The sequence below is a fragment of the Eptesicus fuscus genome, chromosome 22, assembly GCF_027574615.1.
Source record: "Eptesicus fuscus isolate TK198812 chromosome 22, DD_ASM_mEF_20220401, whole genome shotgun sequence".
In the NCBI taxonomy this organism is placed as follows: Eukaryota; Metazoa; Chordata; class Mammalia; order Chiroptera; family Vespertilionidae; genus Eptesicus; species Eptesicus fuscus.
Window position 1 is genome coordinate 30,219,281 of NC_072494.1, and position 24,448 is coordinate 30,243,728.

Here is a 24,448-nt window from a genome sequence, read left to right on the forward strand (position 1 = left end):
TGCAATAAACAGACCATGTATCATAGAAATACATACTTGAAACCTATATAACCCTATTAACAATATTATTCCAATAAATTTTTTTAAAAAAAGGAGGAATGTGAAAGAAGTTCAGACCATCTTGGGACTAGGAAAATAGAAAAAGAGACCTAAGAGCAGCAGTGGGTTTGTTATATGATAGGCTCCTAAACGCAAATGTTTAACTGATACGTGACCTATAAGAGACCATGGCCATAGACACACACATACATACACTTAAAAAGTTATTTCCAGGCATCCATATTACACAGTGGAGGCTTTAAAAAATGCCTCCTATACAGGCTGTCCCAAAAGTCTTTGGTGAAGTTTTAAGTTATTAAGGCTGAGTGTGGGGTGATGGGCTGAACCCACCCTCTGCCAGTCCAACAGGGTAGCTGCAGATGGTCTTGATTATCATCAGTTAAATGTGCAGCCAAGATTAAAAGAGACATTTTAAAGGATTAATTAGTGAACCCTCAAAAAAGTAAATTAAGGGCCTGTGTTAAAACAGCCAAAAGGAAACTAATCCAGCATCGTAGCAATAGTGCTCGGAGTGTATTCAAATGGAAAAGCTTGGGCTGGAAATCCTTGTTTAGAAAAAGAACTACATCACTCCACCCTCCTTCATCAAGTAATCCAAGCCATCATAGTGCTCAAGGTCTGATCAAGCAAGATGTATTTATTTATTTATGTTAATCCTCACTGGAGGATATTTTTTCCATTTTTATTTTTTTTTTTAGAGTGGAAGGGAGGGGGAGAAACATCGATGTGAGACACAGCAATTGGGTGCCTTCCGAGCCTGCAACCCAGGTACGAAATTCACCCCTACACAGAATCAAACCCCAGTTCAGTCCCTGGGCGGATGCTCTAACTACTAAGCAAAACTGACTAGGGCAGAAGATGTATTTTATTAAAACAAAACCTCTTTCAGCTTGACCTAGATCATATCCTTGAATAACTTTTATTCAATGAACAAGTAGAAAGGATTCTTGATTACTACTATAGTTCTTTTGTGTAGCATGCTTCAAATTAATGCAAAAAGCTCAGAAGAGGACATCAGATAAGGTAAAAGGCTTTATTATTCAGGATCAGCTCAAAGAATGACATTGACACAAACAGGAATAATTATCTCATTACATTTGACCTTTGGCACCCATCTGAAGTGCTAGTTTTCCAAGTGAGACATGTTATACCCAGCAGCTTCTCAATAGCTTCTGACAGCCACATTTACCCCAATTTCACTCAGTAGAGCTGTCAGGAGTTGTGCAGGGATACAAAGAACAAAATCATCTATTTTAGTTATCCTTTTCTTTTTTAAGGATTATTTTCCCGACTGGTTTTCAAATAAAAAGATGGATAGATAGCATTACCTGCAAGTATTGGTCATAAATACCTTCCCACAGTCTAATACTCAAAAATAAAAAACAAATATGTGTAGAGTTCCTAAAAATTCAGTTAATACTAGGGCATGCTTTGCTTTGAAATGACAATTTTATAGCTTCCCTTATTTTTCTCCTCAGATAAAACCAAGAGAACCCATGCTTAATTGACCTTTGCAGTGACAAGCTTAACTTACAAGAATCAGAGGAATTAAAGACTTATCATTAAGAATAGACTTGAAAATTATCACAAATATACGAATGAAGTCTCCATAGTCCTCAGATATATAGATAAAATGAGTCAAGTTTCATGATTGGAAAGGGACTCCCTTGCAAGGACAATAGCGCATAGAAAGTACATGAAGCTTGTTTCTATGTGTTTATAACGGGGAAAATATAAAACAATAGTTCATCTCTAGATGAACGATGTGTAACTGTTGATTAAGGAAAGGGATGTTCAAAATATTTTGCACATTATAACTTAGAGTTAGTCTATATACTCTATATTAAATATCTACAAAAAATCCGATGACTTTTTGACTCAGGGCTATATTAGAAGGCCATTGCTTTTTATGTATATAAAGAGAAGCCAAAAAAGCAAGTTAAAGCCAAGATTTATTTTTGAGGTTCCGGATTTTCAGCTCAGAGCCACCTTCTTTTATAAAAGTATCAATAAGAAACTATTACTTTTTCTTGAAATCTGATGACTTTTTTTTTTTTTTTTTTAAGATGCAGCACCTGGAGAACTGAGGACTAAATTCAAACCCCAGCTTCAGTGTATGACTACTGAGTTTATAAACATCTCCTCTTGTAAATGGCAAAAATCACAACCTCTTATAGAACATGATGTTGAGTTAGTAACATAGTAGATTGTGTAGCAAAAATATGGGGAACTTAAATCTTGTGTAGGAGATATATTTTGTAGAAAAAAAGACAAAGGTTTCTAGTGTTGTTCTACTTTCTCCAAAGAATTGACTGTTTTTAAAATAAAGATGATTTTAACTACAGGGACTGTATCAATGAATCACATGCTAAATCAATGTAAATGTACTTATCTGAACATAACATTTTTACACATACTTAAAAAAAAACAACCAAAAGTATAGTGAAAAGATTATATATTTTAAATGCAAGTATATTAGCTTGAGGCAGCACAGATCCAGGGGTCTTCAACAGAAGACTTCTTTAGCAGTGGGCCTACACAGGCAGGCCTCCTGCTATGGCCGCAGATACTTGAAACTGTGCATAGAAAGTCTCAGAGTAACAAGAGACAAGTCTTGTTTTTCACCTCTATAGTCTGGGATGTCATTATTATAGAGAAGATGCATGATTAAAAAAGTGCAGACTACTTAATTGAAAATGTTTATGAAATTTAAACACAGCATTCACCATGAGGAAGCTGCATATACATTACGGTAGTAGAACCAGACTAGGTAAATTTCAGTTGAAAGGATTGTCTCTAAAAATGAAAAAAATGGTAGTTTTCTTAAAGACCAGAGTTATAGAGTCACTCTGTTGTATTTTTATCTTGTTTTAATGGGCCAAAGTTCAGTTAACTTACTCAGATTAGGATCTATAATTCTGTTGACTGCTCAGGACTACAGTAGTCATCTTGGGACTTTCTATGGAAGTATGTACAAATTTTCCTCATGGAGTTGGGAGTAATAGTGACCTAGAAGAAGAAAGTTTAGATTTCAGACATTTTCTAAGAAAAAGTCCAGCTGCTACTCAAGCAAGTTATCATTACCAGGTATTTTAAATTAGGATGCCTAGAAAATTTGATCCAAATAGTTGGATGACAATGCCTCTTTTGGTTGATTTGTACTGAATATAGTAAAAACTTAATAGACAGTATGTAAGGAATGAAGGCAGGGGCTTTTCTTGTGAACAGAAAATATTTACCAGTTAAACCTCCTAATAGGAACCAAAGCAATTAAATAATTACCATCCTCTTTGAAATGAGTAAATGACCCTCCCAAATTTACAAACAAGACAGGTATTCAAATGACAGCTGCTACTCTCTTCTAAAGAAGTCTACATTATTGTCAGATAAAGAAAAATTCTTTTAAAGAAACTTTAGCTTCAAAGATTGAAAAAATAAACCAGTGTTAAAGAGACAACTGGCCCAAAATGGAATCACATGTGCTAAGCTCCACCGCAGCAAACTACAACTAGCAATACATAACCTATTTGCAGTTTCAGCCTCTCCCAGGAATGTACCTTTAACCAGTCAATCTGGAATTTCCTGATCAGTACGAGGGAGGCACATCTGCTTGATAGACCCCCTGTCTTCTCCTAAGGAAAGGTGACCTTGCCTGAAATAATTCATTCTCTCAATTTTCCTTTCCCTCCCCCTTTCTGTCTTAACAGAAATTTTGGCTAGGGGCAAAGAACAGATATAGTGATGATATTGAGAAGGAAAGACTCCTTATAGCATTAAAAAAAAAAAAAGTTCTGTTGCAAGGTTTAATTGGAGTTTGTGTTCAAAGAATCTTTAAAATATTTCTAGTTTACTCCTAAAATATGGGATAGGCTTCATGATAGTAGGTGGGTGATATAAACATTTACTGACCTGGCCTAAGTTATCCAGCTTCTATCTTTTAAAAGGGCGGATGCAGCCCAGCTGGGTGGCTCTGTTGGTTGGAGCATTGTCCTGTATACCAAAGGTTTCGGGTTTGATTCCCAGTTGGGGCATGTACAAGAGGCAACTGATGGATGTTTCTTTTTCTTTCTCCCCCTCCCTTAAAATTAATAGACATATCCTAGTGTGGATTAACAAAATAATAATAATACAAAATAATAAAAGGGCAGATGTTGCTGATCATGATTCCTGGATTGGATTTTAATCATTCTACCGTACCTTCTTCTCAACACAGAGCAAGAGCTACCATGAACTACAGCAGAAACTTCCTTAACTCATCTCCCCTTAACTTACAAACTGGTTAACAGAATCTTTATTCCTTTTGATTGGTGCCCACAGCTCACCTAATGCTCACAGCTACTTCTGCCTCCACCATTAGGAGTCACTTGCTTTTTAAGGTTCATAAACCAGCCAGGGCAGTATCTGTTTTTGAAATTATCTAACTTAAATAGTATATCAACCAATTAAATATGAGCCCTAAAGAGATAAGTAAAGCTAAGCTGAATGTTTAAAAAAGTGTAGATACTTGTGAGTTGACAAAAATTGATGTGAGCAAGATGACTATAGGAGATTAGGGATAATCATTAAAATCTAAAAGGATTCTGCACTTAAACTGCTTTGCAGATAACTAAGTTTGACTTTATTTTAAACTAGAGGCCCGGTGCACGAAATTTGTGCACGGGAGTGGGGGGGGGGGAAGAGGGTGTCCCTCAGCCCAGCCTGCACCCTCTCCAATCTGGGACCCCTCGAGGGATGTCCAACTGCCCAGTGGGATCAGGCCTAAACAGGCAGTCAGATATCCCTCTCACAATCCAGGACTGCTGGCTCCCAACTGCTCGACTGCCTGCCTTCCTGATTGCCCCTAACCGCTTCTGCCTGCCAGCCTGATCACCCCCCTAACCACTCCCATGCCAGCCTGAGTGATGTCTAACTGCTCCCCTGCCAGCCTGTTTGCCCCCAACTTCCCTCCTCTGTCGGCCTGGTCACCCCTAACTGTCCTCCCCTGCAGGGTTGATTGCCTCCAACTGCCCTCCCTTGCAGGCCTGGTCCCTCTCAACTGCCCTCCCTTGCAGGCCTGGTGCCTCCCAACTGCCCTCCCCTGCTGGCCATCTTGTGTCCACATGGGGGCAGCTATATTGTGTGCTGGAGTGATGGTCAAGCTGCATATTACTCTTTTATTAGATAGGAAGAGGCCTGGTGCACGGGTGGGGGCCAGCTGGTTTTCCCTGAAGGGTGTCCTGGATCAGGGTGGGGGTTCCCTTGGGGTGTGGGGTGGCCTGAGCAAGGGGCCTGTGGTGGTTTGCAGGCCAGCCACGCCCCCTGGCGACCCAAGCGGAGGCCCTGGTATCTGGAATTTATTTACCTTCTACAATTGAAACTTTGTATCCTGGAGCAGAGCCAAGCCTCCTGCTCACTCCGTGGCTGGCAGCCATTTCTGTTTGGATTTGTTTACCTTCTATAATTGAAACTTTGTAGCCTTGAGTGGAGGCTTAGGCCTGCCAGGGCAGGGGAAAGCTTGGCTTCTTCTATTGCCTTGGAAACCCAAGCCTCCCTCCTACTTTCTCCGTGGCTGTAGCCATCTTGGTTGGGTTAATTTGCATACTTGTCTGATTGGCTTGTGGACGTGGCTTGTGGGTATAGCAGAGTTAGGGTCAATTTGCATACCACTCTTTTATTAGGTAGGATAATCATAAACTGTAATTACAAACTGGTAATCTATTTATGGATATTGGCAACTTGCCCATGAAGGACAGCTTTATCTGTAAAACGGGGAGGGTTTCTATAAAAAGGGGTTGCCAAGGGCTTGGGGGTGGGGAAATAAGAAAAAAAGGGGGCAGGGAGGAAATAATGTCGAAAGACAGGGAAGATATTTTTGAATTGATATCCTGGAGGATGAGGAGGCTTTGATGAATCAGGCAACAGGGTTGAGGGGCATGGACCTTGACAGGAGTGATTTTAATGGTAATAAATAGGGTTACCAGATAAAAATACAGCACATACCCAGTTACATTTGAATTTCAAACAAACAAACAAACAACTTTTTAGTATAAATACGTACAGATTTAGTATAAATTTGTCCTGTATACTTATATGCTAAGTCTGGCAACCCTAAAATAACTAGATTTACTTAAAAAAAAAAAAAGTATCTTGACTTCTGAGAAGGAATCTGTACCTGCCCTGTTCAAATTAGGAAATGCATCTTCCCTCCGTTGCTTACCGGGCCTGGAGAAGTCTTTCCGCTCTGTCTCCGGGAATTGGAAGTCTGGGATGATGGACTTCTTGGTGACGAATTTTCAGCCTTCCGTTTGGCTGCCATGGCCAATAACCAGTTTTTATTCTCTGGGGAGCTATTCTCTTTGCCCACCAATTCAGACCCTTCTCCACAAGATCCCAAAGGAAGAGGCAGTGTCCCACAGCCTTCTGAAGCATAAGGACTGGCAGGAGAAGGAGGCTCTGAGACACTCATACTGGCTCCTTCAATCTTGCTTGATTTGGCAGGACCTAGAGAGTCTTTACCAAGGTCTTCCTGGTTACCAGTAAGGCAGCACAGATCCAAATGAAGCTTTTCAACTGGGTCATCAAGCTCAGTCACACAGCTGCAACTCTTCACACACTTTTGTTTCACATTCTCCAGACAACTTGAGTCTAGCCTCCTCTTTACCCTATTTCTAGACTCAGAGCAAGCCACTGCTTGGGATGATTTCAGGCTCACAGGAATGAGGGCTTTTCTTGGAGATGCGATCTTTGTCTCAGAAGCAGGTGGAGTGATGGGGGGTGATGAGGAAGGTGTTTGGGTTATCCAATGTCTAATGGACATCTTGAAAGATGAAGGTGGCTTGGGAGAGATTGAGGAGATGGAGCCTCTTCTGCTAATCGGAGACCGGGTCTTGCCAGGAGAGTTTTTAATAGAAAATGTGGGAGTATTTGAAGGAAGAGGGAGGTCTCCAGCACAGCTTGGAGCACAAGATGCTGAGGAAGGGGAAGAACTAGATGGACTGCTCTTTACTCTGGGGGCTTTGGCAGGAGTACTCTGGCTACTTGTCACTGTTACTGAAAAAGAAAAGAGGGTCACAAAAATCAGAAGTGAAAGCCAAACAAAATCCCTGAATTAGCGTCAAGGAAAATTACAGCTAACTTAATCATCCAGGGGTTGATTTCCCAGTGAGTTGATCACATAAATCATTTGATTCTTACCACATCCTCTTAGCATTTTCCTTCCCCTTTCCTAACTGCCAACCTCCCAACCACCCCATGGTAAAACATACTTGTAAAAATCTAGAAAATTCACGGGGGAAAAAAGATTAAAAGCATCCAGGTGAACCACTTTTAGTGTTTTTTTCCTTTACTTGTGCATGTAATATACATTATACACTTTAAATTTTTTTCTCTAAAAAAGGGACTAATGTATATACTATTTAGTAACGTGCTTCTTAACATAGTATGAACATTTCCCACACTAATACAGATTTATATAACTTTTAATAGCTACAAAGTATTCTGAGGTAACAGTAAAACATTTAGGTTGCTAATGATATTTTGTCTTCATAAGTAAAGTTGCCATTAGCATTCCTATATATACTTCTGAGCAATGTTAGGGCAGAAAGGAGCTGTCAAATAAGAGCGCACAGGTCTAAAATCAGGCACAACCATTTACTATGTGACTTGAGAAACAATCCCTTACCTTCTCTGCCTCAGTTTCCTTATTTGTTCAAACATAGTTTTTTAAAAATAATTTTTAAAAAATTTTATTGATTTTAGAGAGAGGAAAGGAGGGAGAGGGAGAGAGATTGACAGACATTGATTTATTGTTCCTCCTATTTATGCATTCATTGGTTGACTCTTGTATGTGCTATAGCCGGAGATTGAACCCACAGCCTTGGCATATGGGAACTGTGCTCTAACCAACTGAGCTTACCCGGCCAGGGCTAGACATCGTTTTTAATTTCCACAAGAATTCCATCAATTACTTAAGGTTACCAGGTCTCATGTGGTTTTCCACCTTAATTTACACATGGCTACTCTACTCCACAAGACAAAATATGCCAAAGAACATTTCAGAAACTTTTTTCTATATGTCCTGGCACTTGTTTACAGGCAATGGCAAGTATTTCAGGAAAATTCTTATAAACGTCACATTTCTTCCCCCTCAGGCCCACCACAAGACAACACTATATTTTCTCACTTTTTTCCTGAACTTTCTAGATTTCTGGTGTAGTGTTTCTGTCTTCAAATAATCAGAAAAGGTCACCTATTTCTCAGTCACTAAGTCTTTGAATTATAACTCTGATATTTAACTCAGTTTAATTATTGAATTGCATTTATATGCAACTGAATTTAGAATGGGCTGACATAAAAATACAATCTTTTATTTGGAATAAAAATTTACTAATTTCAGTCATTTTGTTACTCTGTGCATTTTACGCTGTGCTTTTCACTTCTCAAGCTACCTTGCCTTAACACAGTGTGGACCAGTAGTTTTATTGCTAGCTTTACCCAGTGGCCAAATAAGTTTCTATTGAACGAGTACAAAAAACGTTTCACATAAATGTTAAAGGGACGTTTTAAAATTAAATACCCATTGCATTTTGAAGTTATTTATTACATGTTCTTACAAGCTAATATTTTTTTAAAGTATAATACTTTGTAAAACACTGTGTAAATGAAGGGAGAATTCTCGTGATCCGTCTGCAATGTGTTAAGATAGAGAAATTCTACAAATTGAATTTTGCCTAAACTTTTTCATCAACTGTGTGTTTAGAAATGGCCAAAATGATACTGCACCTTCAATAAAGATCATTACTAGAAAACCCCCTTTTGTTATAATGTGCTATAGAAGGGGAACTAGAGATAGGGACCTGTCCATGGAACTACTGGTGATAGGTCTCAGATTCCTGCTCTAGAGCTTGATTACAGTCCTTATTTCAAAAGGAAAAGAAACCTTTCATTTGCTTCACTCCTCAGTGCAAGTCAACAGTCACTGCATAGCCCTGCAGTCATTAGTGTCATGAAAATGGGATGAAATGTATGTTTAGGGCAGAAAGTTCTAAAAGTATGAGTCTTACAACATGAAGATTCATAGGCAGGATTAGGGGAGAAGGAAAAGCTGGGCCAGGGACAAAGCAGGTATATAAGTTTCTGTTACTTGAGTGGCAGACACCTGAAGTGTTTATTAAAGATCAGCGGGAAATCTGATATGGTGGAAAGCTGGAGCATTTCTTTTTCTTTCAAGATGTTATAACGAAGAAAGGAATAAACCATGGGGGTCAAAGATAAGTTTTTGTTAACTGTGAAGCTTAACAGAAGTTAAACTCTGGGTCAAATTCAAATCCTTTATTTTTAACTGTAATTAGATTATGAAAGTAATAAAAATCCTCTTTTCAACCTTCTCATTTCACTCTTATGTGCATTCCTCAATTTTCTATGTGCTTATTACTAGCACAAAGGTATATGTTTATACCTTAAAAAGACCACAAGGGATTATTAAACACACATGTTCTGCAATTTGCTCTTTTCTCTAAACAGTATATCTTTTTCTCTTTATATCTTCTGATGAAAGTACACTTAGAAACATTACTCTTTTTTTTTTTTTTTTAACCAGCAGGATCAGGGGTCCTCAAACTTTTTAAACAGGGGGCCAGTTCACTGTCCCTCAGACCGTTGGAGGGCTGGACTATAGTTTAAAAAAAAAACTATGAACAAATTCCTATGCACACTGCACATATCTTATTTTGAAGTAAAAAAACAAAACGGCAAAAACACCCACATGTGGCCCGTGGGCCGTAGTTTGAGGACGCCTGAGCTAGATAGTATCACACCTTATTGGCCTATAGATTCAAATATGACATACCATTTAGTACTTCATCTACTTAAGTGAATCAACCCCTATTAACCTTAAACACTGCATGAGGTCTGATGACACAGTATAGTCTGGGTTATTGCTCTAAAGGCTTCCTAACAGTTAGTTCCTCCGAGAAATTATGGAAAAGCTTACAATAATCAATTAATTTGTAGCTTCTTTCTACAAAAGGGTGTGCCATCTGGCCTGACTATACCTTTTCAGCCTTATCACATACTATGCTACTTTAGGATCCTGTTACAGGAGACTGACTACTCACTGCTTCCTGAACAAGCTGTGCACTGTCACATCTCTGTCTTTATTTATGCGGTTTTCTTGCCAACTCTGCCCCTTCTGTGCCAGGCAAAAATTCTCCTCACGTTTCCAGGCTCTGATGACAATTGCATGGAATTCAGACACTTCTTTCCCTCTCTCCTATACGAAATGCATTTTCAGAGCCTTTTGTTTATACAGCTAGGAGTGATGTTTAGAATGTACTATATAGCTTTTTTTTTTTTTTTTTAAATCTGCCTCCTGGACTAAACTGCAAGCACCTGGAGGGTGGGTGATGATGCTTTAGTCATTTTTAGTCCAGTGCCTAAAATGCAGCTAGTCAGGAATTATTAAACAATGTTTGTTAAATCTCATGACTGCTGAGAGGGATGACGGTGAGGTTCCAGGCATTAAGAAAAAAAGTCTTTGTAAGTATTCTGCTGGCTTTTGAGACTGCAGCAAGCACTTAAGATAGAACAGGTAAGGTTTCCTTCTCTTCAAGATAAGGATAATCATCTTTGTATTCAATAATGCCTTGACCAGAGGTTCTCAATCCTGGCTGCATACCAGACTTACTTGGAGTTTTATAAAAATACAGGTACTTGGCCTCCACTCCAGACCTAGTGAACAATCTCTGGGACGCTTAAACGTTTAAAAAACTCCACAAGTGGTTCTGATGCACAGCCAGGGTTGAGAAGCATTGGCCTTGTCAGATCTCTGGCTGAAATAGTGAAATAATAGTAAGCCACAGAGCAGGTACTGGCTGGGAAAAGTAGGGCAGAGGGTCTTGGGATTTAAAGCCTTTCAGCTGGTGTGTTAAAAGGGCCAGAGAGAAGATACGCAGTCCAGGACAGCAAGAGAAGTTGGGGTGGCCATTAGAAGCTTTGGAAAGCAGAGGAACATAATTTTCAAAATGGCAGTGTGATTAGCAGCAGCCAGTCTGCTGCTGAATGGTGGATTACAGGGTTTAATGGCCAGTGTGACAGCCTTTGGCACTCATGTCAGGTTGTTACCCTGTAGTGCTCTTCAGAGTAACTCCAGCATCACCCAGAAATAAGAGAAATCTAGGTGTAAGTCCTTGTCTGGTCTTAACTTGAACTTAGCTTTGCTGTGTGGGCTTCTAAAGAAGGCAATACTGCGGTGTTTCCAAGTATATGCTCTAGAATCAGACTGCAAGCTTTGAACTCTGGTGGTAGTTAACTTCACAGCTATGTGATCTTAGACAAGTCTAACTTCCTTGAGCTTCAGTTTTATTTATTTTGGTTATTTAGTTATTTTAGTTATTTTAGTTGAGATATTCAAGTAGGTCCTTAAAACAACTGTGCTAGTACTCAATAATGGCTATATGTTGTTATTATGATGGTCCAAATTTGGTCCATATAGGGAACTTTTTGTGTGACTTGGCTTCCGAAAGTAAGAATAATTAATGACACACTAAATATAATGTTAAAAGCAACATACTTTTCATCTTAAAATGGTTTTACCCATTGACACCGAATTCCACCACTGGGAATTTATTTTAATGGAAGGGGGGGGACCCTAAATTCAGAAAAAAATTTCACAGAATATTGGGAACAAAGTGTCTAACTAAAAGAGAATAGTGGACTATTTTACATGTTTTGTTAAAAAGATAACATAGAAGGTGCTTAGAAGAGCACATTCAGTGGAAAAAATCCCCAAGAAATACAAATGTATATACAATATTACTATGACTCTGTTAAGCATCTCTGTGGATAAAGGAAAAAATAGGAAAACCCTCAAAATGTTAAAAATTATATATGAATGGTAGAAATACTGATAGCGCTTTCCTCATATGATTCTTCTCTTTTATGTTTTCTAAAATTAGGGAGAGAAAAATCCATATAAAGACAAGGCAGCAGATAGACATCCCATATTCATGGATCAGAAGACAATATTATTAACATGACAATACTAATAAAACTGATCTACACATTCAATGCAATCCCTATCAAAATCCCAGAGAGCTATTTTTTGTTGTTTTTTTTTGTTAATCCAAACCCGAGGATATTGTTCCATTGACTTTTAGAGAGAGTGGAAGAGAGAGGGAAACACAGAGAGAAATATCAATGTAGAGAGAAACACATCGATTGGTTGCCTCCTGCACGAGTCCCGACTAGGGCCTGAACCGGGGAGGAGCCTGCAACCAAGTTATGTGCCCTTGACAGGAATCAAACCTGGGACCCTTGGTCCATAGGCCAACGCTCTACTACTGAGCCAAACTGGCTAGGGCCCAGAGAGCTATTTTGCAGAAATTGACAAACTGGTCCTAAAATTTGTATAGAAATAAGAGAGACCCATAATAGTTAAAAAAAAAAAAAAATCTTGAAAAAGAAGAAAATTGGAGACTCAAGACTTTCCCATTTCAAAACCTACTACAAAGCTACAGTAATCAAGACAATGTGGTACTGGCATAAGAACAGACATATAGATCAATGAAATAGAATTGAGAGTCCAGAAACAAAGCCTTACATTTATAGTCATTTGATTTTTGGCAAAGATGGAAAAACAATTCAATGGGGTAATGAATAGTCTCTTTAAAATAAACGATACTGAGAAAAAACTAGATATCCACAAGCAAAAGAATGAATTTGGATCCTTGCCTCACATTGTACACAAAAATAATACAAAATGGACAAGTTTTAAAATAAAACAACTCTTAGCTAGAAGAAAAACACAGGAGTAAATCTTTGTGAACTTAGGATAGGCAATGGCTTCTTGGATACAGCATCAAAAACACAAATGATGAAAGAAAAGAGAGATAAATTGTACTTCATCAAAGTTAGAAATCTTTGTGTGTTGAAGGACACCACCAAGAAAGTAGAAAAAAACCCACAACCCTACAGAATAAGAAAAACGTATTTGAAAATTATTATATGACAAGGAATATATCCATAATATATAAAGAATGCTTATAACTCAACAATAAAAAGAGAAATAACCCAATTAAAATATGGGCAAAGGATCTACACAGGTTATTTCTTCTAAGAAAATATACAAAATATAAAAATACACAAAAGCACATGCAAAGATGTTCATAATCATCAGCATCAGGGAAATACAAATCAAAACTGCAATGGGATACCAATGCACTGAACTCACAAGGATAGTTAAAATTAAACAGATGAACAAAAACAAATGTTAGTAAGGATATGAAGAAATTGTAACCCTCATTTCAGGTGTTGAAATACCCTAAAATTAGACTGTGTTGATGACTGCCCAACTCTGAATATATTAAAGACCACTAAACTTTAAATGGGTGCATTTACGTATGTTAATACAGGGTGGGGCAAAAGTAGGCTTATAGTTGTCTGTATGGAAAACAATACAATAATTAATCCTATATAATAAAAGGCTAATATGCAAATTGTCCCCATGGGCGGGAGTTCAACCTACCAGGAGTTAGACATGCGCTGACCACCAGGGGGCAGCGTGGAACATGGCAGGTGGGTGCCAAGGGAGGCCCGGCCGGCAGCTGGCAGCCGCTAGGGACCCTACCCATGCATGAATTTCATGCACTGGGCCTCTAGTAAATAATAATATAAGAATAAACTCTGTATTTTTCATACTCACAACTGTAAACCTACTTTGCCCTAACCTGTATGCCAGGCCTGCTCCTGCTTCAGGGCCTTTGTATTTCTGTTTTGCTTGACAAAATATCCACATGGTCCACTATTTTACTTTCTTTTTTAAAAAACATGTTTTTATTGATTTCAGAGAGAGGAAGGGAAAGGGAGAGAAGGATAGAAACATCAATGATGACAATCATTGATCTGTTGTCTCCTATACGTCCTCTACTAGGGATTGAGCCCGCAACTCAGGCATGTGCCCTAACCAGGAATCAAACAGTGACCTCCTGGTTCAACCACTGAGCAACACAGGCAAGGCTACTTCCTTCACTTAAATGTCATCTTTCACTGAGGTTTCCCTGGGCACCTAATCCAAAATTTTAATAGCACACTTTGCCAATCTCCCTTCCTTGCCTTCATTTTTCCTAAGCACTGCTGTTATCTGACATAGTACATAATTTACTTCTTTAACTTGTTTATTGCCTTTCACACTAACATGTAACCTTCATTAGCATTTTATATTAAAGATTCTTTTGTTCAACTTAGAACAGTGCCTAGTAGGTGTTCAATAAATATTTTACAAATAAAACCACCAGTGTATTGAAGTATTTTATATAGTTGATAAACAGTAGTACTCAGAAAATATTTATTGAAAAGAATGTCAAGAAGATGCTTTTCTTTAAAAATATACCAAAACATCAATTCTAGCTTAACACTCTGTATTGCAGAACTAAACCAATCAAACCATAAAACATGTAGAAAAAATGTACAAGATCCTTACCTGGGTCAGCTCTAGCCTCTTTTTTCTTCTGAGAGGCCCAACCCACTGTGGAGAGTTTATCACTTGATTTCTCCTCTAAGCCTCTATTCAAGCGCCAGATTTTCAGTGTATTGTCATCAGAGCAGGTAGCAATCTAAGAACCAGAAAGGGAGTTAAGAAGTTTTAATCAAAGTAAAAAGTTTCACAACAAAGTAAAAAGTAGGTATGTCTAAAGGCTCATCATGACTGGAAAATTATTTTGTTTGATATAACAGGATATAGAAAATGGCATCTGAAAGATCATATATTTCTATTCCTTGCTTTGAGGAATCATTGCAGATTTCCAAAGAAGTCAATTCTCTAGTTTCATTTTAATATACATTCTGCTGGTCATGTCTTTTGTTACCTGTCATTTCTTATTAACCTAAAGCTCTACTATAAACCAGGTGTATTTTATTCTCAAGAAGTTGGGCAAGTCATTATCTTTATCACTTCTAAGTAACTATGAAATATTTAATTAAGATATTCTTTTTGCTTTCTCTTTCTCTTAAATGATCAATCAGTGTATGCCACCAACATTCAGTTTCAATGACTTTCCTCTGAATTCTGCATGTTCTGGCTTATTGCCAAAGTAATGGGATAATTTCCAAGATCAGACTTAGTACATGACTCTAGTAGGCTGTGACAAGCTGAATGAAACCAATCCTTTGATTTTTCTTCAGATAGGTAAAGGAGCAATCTGGGAAAACAAGTTCACTAGGCTGAAAGAAGTTAAAAATAACCTTTGCCCCTTTAAAAATATCTGACCATTCCTGATCTTGGTCCCAAGCCTTTTATGGCAGAGAAAGTCCAACTTGAAGAACTTGTGGCAAATGGCCACTGGTACCAGAGCTGTTCCCCAGCATTTGTTTATATAATTTCTCTATTTCAGTCGCTAAAGAGATAGAAAAAAAAGAACACACGTTCTCTTAAGTCTTGGCCCCAAGAGACTGGCAGCTTTTTCCTTTCCTTAATGGGAGGCCAAAAGAAGACACACATATTTAACTGCTCAACAAAAAATGCCTGGAATCTCCAGTTACTCTACAGTCTGTTAACAAGAGTTATTATTTATAGGGCACCTACCGTGTGTTTTGACAATCTGCATTCTTTATCTTATTTAATTCTCACAATATAAAAATACTTGTACTTAAATAATCTCATCTACATACTGGGAATAAAATTATTTGCCAAAGATTACCATAATTGAGTGGCAGATCTAGATACAAATTTTTCCCATTTCAAAGGCAAGATCTTTTTATTTATAAAACCATATTTTACCTTCCTAACTCTATGCTAGGGACAAAATTATTTCAAAGAACTTTTTAAAAAGGAGGTCATTAGATTAGTATTGGTAAACTACCCTGCCACTTATTTTAATCTTTTCTGTGCGTAGAGATAAGGGCAACATATGATGGTTGCAAACAGATGACATAACTGAATAATTTAAAAACTATCTTAGTAAGTTCTATGATGACACAGAACTTCATGTTAAAAGGAGATATTTTACTGTAAAAATAGAATCTCAAAGGACAAATGTCACTAGTGTAATGTCAATGTAATTATTGGTAATTAAAGTAATGATTTCAAAAAAAGGTCTATCATGAAGCTGACCACAGAAATGGTCATACAGGGCTACTAGGAGGGATGCCAGGAGTAGACCAGACCATGAAAAGTTCCCAGAAGATAAAAAACAGATGGTAAAATAGGCAAATGTTAAAACCTTAAAATGTCAAAATGAGAAAGAAGAGATCTCTACATAATTAAGATTTCATATAAACCTAGAATAACCCAAAGACTAGAGGCAGTAGAGGGTAGAAGAGTGAGTAGAACTGGGGCTAGTATTATATAAAATCCCTACATATACTCCTAGGGATTTGTTTGTTTATGGCCTTTCTATATTTCGGGGTTTTAAAATTTGTTTTCACTATTAAAAAAATTTAAGTGAGAGTATTTTCTTTTTTTCAGTATCTAAACATTTTGAAACTACTTCTTGTGTAGTTTAATCACAGATAGCCTAACACTGTAAAACTTCACACTAAGCATTTTCTAGGCATGTGAAAATCTAAGCTGGACTGTGAAGAACAGTGAAGATGTTACCTTCAATACACCACATTTATATGTAGAAAAGTTAAAAACAAACAAGTTCTCACCTTAGATTTTCTTTTTACCTTGTAAGATTTAATTTTAATTATGTCAAAAACTTAATTCTATGTTTAGGAAAGGAATGACTCTGATGCTGATATAAACACCGGTTGGCCTCCAGATCTTTTAAATATTTAAGCATGAAAATCTATGTAACTCAAACTAACCTTGAGAAAACATACAAATCTATGATCTATTTTTTAATCCAACTATGGAGATTTGTTTACAAACCTTTGTGAAATCCGATGGACACCAGCACACAGATGTGACCTCTTGAGAATGACCTAGGAGCACAGTTGGAGGATGCCAGGGTGTGGACACCTAGCGGACCATCAAAAATTAAATAAGTCAGAAGAACAGTGTTAGGACTCCCACATAAAGGCTTTGAATCTTTTCATATTTGTGCCATAGAGATCTTTAGAGTTGTTACCAAAGGCCCCTAGGTATGCTTTAGTTATAGCTTAGAAAAAGAGTCCCAATGGGCAATAGAAGTATTTTTATCATTGATCTGATAAAACAGCCAAATAAGTAAATAATGAGTTTAGATACCAATACAGGTCTTATTTCCAATCTAGACTATCTATATTTTATATCTATATCTATAGATATTTTGACTAAAACTCAAAATGGTATGTCCCTTACCTCTAAGCTGGTAAACTTTATGGAAGGATGAAGTTCATCTGCGAGGTAGTGCACTTCAAGTAGAAGCCTGCTTTTACATACTCTAGACATTTTTAGATTTTCTCTAGCCAGCTACCTCCAGGAATACTACATGAACTATATATATCCTTAAGGTACCTGAGACAAGCTATTAACATTCTTAGGACAAGAGGATAGTCTTTCTTCCAAAAGAAGACTGACTTTTACCAACGTCTAAAGTTATGCCCCTTCATTTTGAAGAATATAAACTATTTTACATGGCACTTTGATAAAATTTTTGGAAGAAAAGCTCCTCCAAAATTTTATTTCAGTTAATTTGCTTAAAGAAACCTTGAATTTTCAAGTAAGTATTGCCACAATTTAATGTATAAAAAAGGGTCACACTGTGAAGTATTACACATGTGATTAAGAATCCTATTTCCCCCCTCATTGAATGCCATAGTAATATGTACTAGTATTTGACAGCTGTCTGATTTAAGAGCTATTAATCTCTTTCAGAGGCCATGGGAATTGATCAGCACAATATGAAGAACAAACTTACATAATTATTATTAGCACGTGTGTTTGAAAAAGAGAAATTATTCTCGTCATTTTTCCTGAGGCTCTGAATCATTGCTCATTTCTATAGAAAAAGTGGAAGCGACTCTAAAAAAGAGTATTTGTGAATATGACTAAGTAAACTTAATAGATTCTTCAGATTGTAGTGAAAAGACTTGACACACCAAATCATAAGGTTACCCAACTTATTACTACTCCTCTCTTGGGTTAAATGGCACATATATAATGATTCAAAGAGCAAAAGAAGACAAAGAACAGAGTCTACTTTGCCTTGCTGTGTCAATGAAAGTTTAACAGAAAGGAAGCTTTTTCTGAGTACTATCTGAAAGGATTTCACTTACTGCCTACTCCTACAATGTCACAGACAACAATAACTTATTCTCCTACGAGTTAGCATATTTTAAAAAAGACTTTCAAGATAGTCTTTAACTATCTGAATAGCCACAGAAATTCTCCTTCCTCCTCTACTAATGGGTCCCAGCCCATTAAGTTTCTAATCACCCAAGACCCAAGCAGGTCTGATAGCAGCAAATTTAAAGGAAAAGGAAATCCTCATGCCCTCTTGACCCTCCCTGGTAGAAACACATTATTCTCCATTGGTTTACTCTGCTTGTTGCCTCTAGCTTTTCATTTCATGAAACAACCCCTTCCTCAGTCCCAGGTATTATAATATCTAGAAGAACCTAAATGTGTACTCAAACATCAAAATAAATTTAAAAAAAAAAATCAAACATCTACTAGTAGAATGTATGTACATTACTGCATTTATCTATAGGATCTAAGAGAAAAAACAAAGGACAGATCCCCTGGAAAAACTTTTTACAATTTGATAATAAGGTAGGAATAATAATGACAATAAAAGCCAGCATTTGTTGAATAATTACCATAGGCACTTTACACAGCATTAAAAATGAAAACATCAAAAAGCCAAACATAGAATTAATTACCATATGACCCAGCAATTCTCTTAGGTATATTCTCCCAGGAGAATTGAAAACATGTTCAAACAAAAAACTTGTACATGGCCGAAACCGGTTTGGCTCAGTGGATAGAGCGTCGGCCTGCGGACTGAAAGGTCCCAGGTTCGATTCCGGTCAAGGGCATGTACCTTGGTTGCGGGCACATCTGTGCAGGAGGCAGCTGATCGATGTTTCTCTCACATCGATGTTTCTGACTCTCTATCTCTCTCCCTTCCTCTCTGTAAAAAATCAATAAAATATATTTAAAAAAAAAAACAAAAAAAAAACAAAAAAAAACTTGTACATGAATATTCATAGTTTTATTCATAAAGCCAGAGTAGAATAAGTCCAATATCTACCAATAGATGAATGGATAAACAAAATATTTACTAGCTATACAATGTAATATTCAGCTATAAAAAGGAATGACGTACTAATACATGCAATAACAATGATAAATCTTAAAAACATGCTAAGTGAACCCCAGTTGGTTTGGCTCAGTGGATAGAGCATTGGCCTGGGTTCGATTTGGGGTTGCGGGCTCAATCTCCAGTGGGGGGGTGTGCAGGAGGCAGCCAATCAATGATTCTCTTTCATCATTGACGTTTCTATTCTCTCTCCCTCTCCCTTCTTCTCTGAAATCAATAAAACTATATTTTAAAGAAGAACATGTTAAGTGAAAGAACTCAGATATAACATATCATATATTGTATGATTCCATTTATATTAAATGTCCAGAATAGGCAAATCCGTACACAGAACATAGGTTAGTGGTTGCCAGGGGCAGGTGAGTAGTAAAGGGTACGGAGTTTCTTTCTGAAGCAATAAAAATGTTTGGAAATGAGATGGTGGTGATAGTTGCATAGTATTGTGATTATACTAAAAAAATTACTGAAATGTACACAAAAAAATGACTGACGTGGGGAATTTTATATGAAGTCTATCTAAATAAGAAAAGTGGAGGGAAGGGCATGTTGTGAATTGAAAGAAGAACTAATGTCCAATATGTATTTATTAATGCAGGTTAGGATTATCCTAGTATGGTATGCTTCAAGGAAGATTAGTTTCCTTGAATGAAACTCAGTGGCTTTTAAATCCTTCATTTTTATTCAAATAAATTTTTATTTATTGTCACTTCATTATTATAAAAACATTACCATAATTACATGATTTTTTTTAAAGCCTTCCTCTACTTTTAAAAAGAGGAGAACAGTAAGTCCAAAAGACATTTACATCTATGCATTCTGGGATGGTCAAAACATAGAAAATTGTCCTCTTACATATTCCACTTGTTATAAAGACTTTAATTCAAGACATAAGAATCCCAAAGTTAAACTCCCAGAACTATGAAGGTACTTCTAGTAGTAACTGGCTCTAACCTACAGACCTCATAAAACATTTATATACTTAAACATGCAAAAAAGATCAGCACCCTTCCTCAAAAAATCTCCTTACTCTGCCCAGTGAGAAACCAAATATAATCTTTATTTCTGCCATGAGATCATTTACACTTCCTAAAGTGTCAGGCTCAATGTTTCACCAGTCAGCGGTACAATGACTGTGCCAAATCAGTTTATTTATAACCACTTCAATACTATTCAGTCGCTCTATCAGAAATGAACCAGAGAAGGAGGGAGTAAGGGTGACGGTGGGACAAGGGGTAGGAAATTACAAAGAAAAAATACAATATTAAATCTTTTTATTTTTAAGTCTTAGATGTTAGTATCAAAGAGTTTATATTACATCTCCCGTTTGCTGAGCAGTGGTGAGAATGAAAAGGCCATTCTCTTACGTCTCAAGATCTAAAACTTGCTTGTTTCCCTGTCTTCTTATGACCATAGAATTTTTAGTGTAGAAAAAATACCAACACTTGAAAGAATTAGGACTTTCGGAAATGTAGCAGTTATAGACAACCTGACAGGCTGGATACTTAGCTTGTGTGAAATTTTCTCTTAAAATCTCAACCACCTTGTTTTATCATGGAAAAGAAAAACTGAGCCACCCCACTAGGCTAATTCAATTTTAGGTGCAGTAAGCTTGCCAGGATCTCAAATATCAGAGCTTGCACACTGAGTTATGTGTGGACAGGCAGGAGAACATCATGTCTGACCCACGTCATTCAGTACTAACATGTGACCCAGCCTAGGAATTCAGAAAGAGTCACCCATATATATGATAGCCATTAATTAGATATCTGAAAATGGGTTACTAACAACAGCCAAATAATTTTATTACATGTCTTTAAAGAGGGGGAGCATCCCTCAACCCTCATTCTCTGAAACCACCACCACCACCACCAAAAAGGCCTTTGTACCAGTGAAGAGGGCTAGGGAGTAACTTTGTAAGAATTGCCAATAAAACGGTATTTGTATCCTAATTATGTTTGTAATTAAGAAACTTACTTTAAATTATTTTTTAAAATGATCAGGGCATAAGTATTTTTTGGATAATCCTTTATTATGCTTTTTGGTGTGTCTAAAATTTTTTTTTTTAAGAAATAAGAAACTTAAAAAGATAAGATTTTGGTAGGAATAAAATCTTACTGCTAAGTTGGGAGCCAAAGTTAGAGAAAAAAAATGTAGGTAAGAAAGTGAGGGAAGGAGAAAGGAAAAACCAAAAGAGAGTAAAATAAGACACATAAGATCCAATTTGAAACTCAAAATTTAAAATATAAGACAGAAATATTAGTGCTAGTGACACATATTGTTAAAGTTTAAAGCTCAAGTCCGAAAAGTTTTATAGATAAAAAGCTAGGTGAAAAGTTTTATCACAAGATGGGGGTCTCATATATATGTTTCATAAACAAATTTTCACTTAAAAATACAACAAATAAAAGAAATATATTTTAGAAAAAGAGAGAAGCCAAACACAAAAGCATCTTGGACAGAACAATATCTCCACCATGTGACCATCTAGGATATTAAGCTTTTGATAAGGTGTTTGCATTTTTGCAACTCTAGATATATAGAGAAATCATTTTTAGTACTCCTCCCAGGATCATATGAAATTAAGCTGAAGAATTATGCTTCATACCAGAAAGGTTCTATCGCTATCTTAAAAGAATAAAGATAATGACTTGCCAGAGGTTGGCAGGACTAAAAATGATATAATTTCTCTTGAGAAAAGATTTGATAATATTGAACTTATGGACCTAGGAAGTTTTAGACATTACGACTCTAAAACCCAAAATGTGTGAACTCTGATCATTCAATTCACCAATGTCAATTGGACATTTATGAAATTACAGGGCAACCTAGAAGATAATTAATTTCTAGCCCCAGGAAAATAATGCCTCAATGCTCGTCTCTCTTAAACTCCCAGACATTTCTATAATTAATTATTACCACAAGAGCCACTTTTCAGTGGTCAGCAAGTGCTATTTGAGTGTAACATTTCAATTTTTTCCATTGGACTTCAAATGAATAGCTTTAAATTTCCTAGCTTACAGTAGTCATTTTAGAACCACATATTTTAAAAGTCATTTTAGAACCACATATATATATGTATGTTTGTGGAGCAGAAATGAGAAATATGTAAAATCAAAAAAATTTAAATAATGTAATTAAGCCACATTTATTTTAGTAGCCTGAAGATTAAACTACTTTTAAGACAAGAGAATAAGGAACACAATTACTATACAAATATTTTTGAGTGTTTTGTGCAAGGTTCTATGGCTGATTTGAGTATCGACTGAATCCTAGAGATTAAAATACTCCATGTATTTTGAATTGGAGTTTGAAAACAAAGGGCAGAAAAGCAGCCAAGTATGTTTTTCCAGGAAGCAGGACAAAGTAATTCAAGTTCTTTCCAGTTTTCTGAATTCTCAATTTCTGGATAATCTGAAACTATAGGAGGATGCAGATTGTCAATTTCTGAGAAGCTCTGGCCATGAAAGTGTGATGTATTTTGTGACAACAGAGTGAAGTTTTGACTACATTAAGAGGCAGGAAGCAACTTTTACTAAACATCTGAAGTAGAAAAGGTTAATCATTTATGTGTTTATAATAAACTTACCTCTTTTGGAAAAAAAGAAGTATTTGCAAGAATACTTTATTTTCACATTTGTGGGGGAAACTTAGCAACTTACCTTCCAGATATAGGCAGCTTCATCACTCGAGCCACTGATTAAAAACTGGTCATCTGGACTAAGACTGGATTTAATATAAAAAGTAGAGTTCTGATGTCCATTGAAGACAGCCACTGCCAGATGGGAAAAAAATCAGTGTATTGACTACTGAAGCAGATGGTCAAGCTACATTCATCAAAACTGAACAATGTCAGAAAATAAAGGAAATTCCATATTATATTAGATCCAATCTCATGATGTGAACCCAAATACTCGGTATGGAGCTGACTACAGGGAAGTAGTGAAAAACATTCTTAAAGGACAAAAATAGAGCCAATGTCCAATCTTTCAGTCAAGTGCCTTTATAGACCCTCTCTCCCTACCTCAGGGCATGGCATGGCTTTCCCCATTACATAACGCACTGATCTTTCTTTCTCTTAGACTTTTGATCTCTTGAGGATAAATTTCCTATCTTATTCTTTCCTCAGTATCCTTACAGTGCTTTGAATAGAGTAGATCTTCAAACATCTGTTGCATGAATAGGTAAAAATCCGTAAAAAGAATTAAGATTTATGGATAGCTTATCTGGGATGAGGGAATCTTTTTAAACCAGCACTTGAAATAGGCTGAACAGTAAAAGTTGTTATTGTGGTAAACTATATGTTCATATGTAAGATATGTAAGATACTCCAACTAGGTTAAGTTAGGCTTTTAGTTTTAGCGTTCTCACTGTACATGGTAAAAGGGCAAGTAATCCAGTCTAGCATAATGTGCTTGATAGGTTTTTCAATCCTAAGGAGACCAAAATTTGAAGTCTCCAGCATCAGAACATTAGAAAATTAAAAAAAAGTTTTGGAGAATTTAAGAAAACACTTAGGCAGGAAACAAATTTCCACTCCAATCTTCTAACAGAAGGAAATAAATAATTAAGAAACTTATACAGTTGTCATTCAAGAGGATAGTATATCGTTTATTGATTACACATGATAATGGATGATACATAAGCTTCATATCCATCTATAATTTTATCTGGTACCATAATTCAATTCAGATATATTGCAGAGGATGTGCCAAGAATAATTAATAACCAAATAAACTCCATGACTCTGCTTGGGTGACCCTTTTAATGGTGAACTCCAGGTCACAGCACAGTAAAACAGCTTCCATTAGTGCTCACAGAAATCCCTTCCTTTTGCTAGAATAAAACTAGAAAAATACTTTTCTATTTATTCCTTTTCAAGAAAAAGCCTACATATCAAATACTCTCTACATTAAGCACTTTCACTGTGAAGTTAAGCAGGATATGAATCATTTCAGCTACACATATTATAGATCAACTATGTTTGGGTCTGTTAGTAAACTGTGTTTTTGTGCTTTAGTAAAAGACTATACTATGAACAAATATGTTTCTAGAAATTATGGAATGGGTTCATAGTTTGCTAATAAAAAACACTGGTATAATAGTCTACAATTGCTTACTTTTTAGTTTTCACTAGAAATTAAGGTTTCTAAGGGTTAAAAATTCTAATT

The 24,448-nt window shown here is 36.5% G+C and overlaps 1 protein-coding gene across 1 annotated transcript in view; it reads right to left on the reverse strand.

Annotated features, from left to right (window-relative positions):
• The window catches only part of DTL (denticleless E3 ubiquitin protein ligase homolog), a 94,910-nt gene that overhangs the window by 50,772 nt on the left and 19,690 nt on the right, over nucleotides 1-24,448 (reverse strand). The window contains exons 11-15 of the mRNA XM_008145987.3: nucleotides 22,940-23,052; nucleotides 16,907-16,996; nucleotides 14,516-14,648; nucleotides 6,257-7,089; nucleotides 2,959-3,069 (exon numbers count right to left, since the gene is read on the reverse strand). Coding sequence (XP_008144209.2) covers nucleotides 2,971-3,069; nucleotides 6,257-7,089; nucleotides 14,516-14,648; nucleotides 16,907-16,996; nucleotides 22,940-23,052 — 1,268 coding nt within the window. The 3' untranslated portion in view covers nucleotides 2,959-2,970. The remainder of the gene's footprint in view (nucleotides 1-2,958; nucleotides 3,070-6,256; nucleotides 7,090-14,515; nucleotides 14,649-16,906; nucleotides 16,997-22,939; nucleotides 23,053-24,448) is intronic.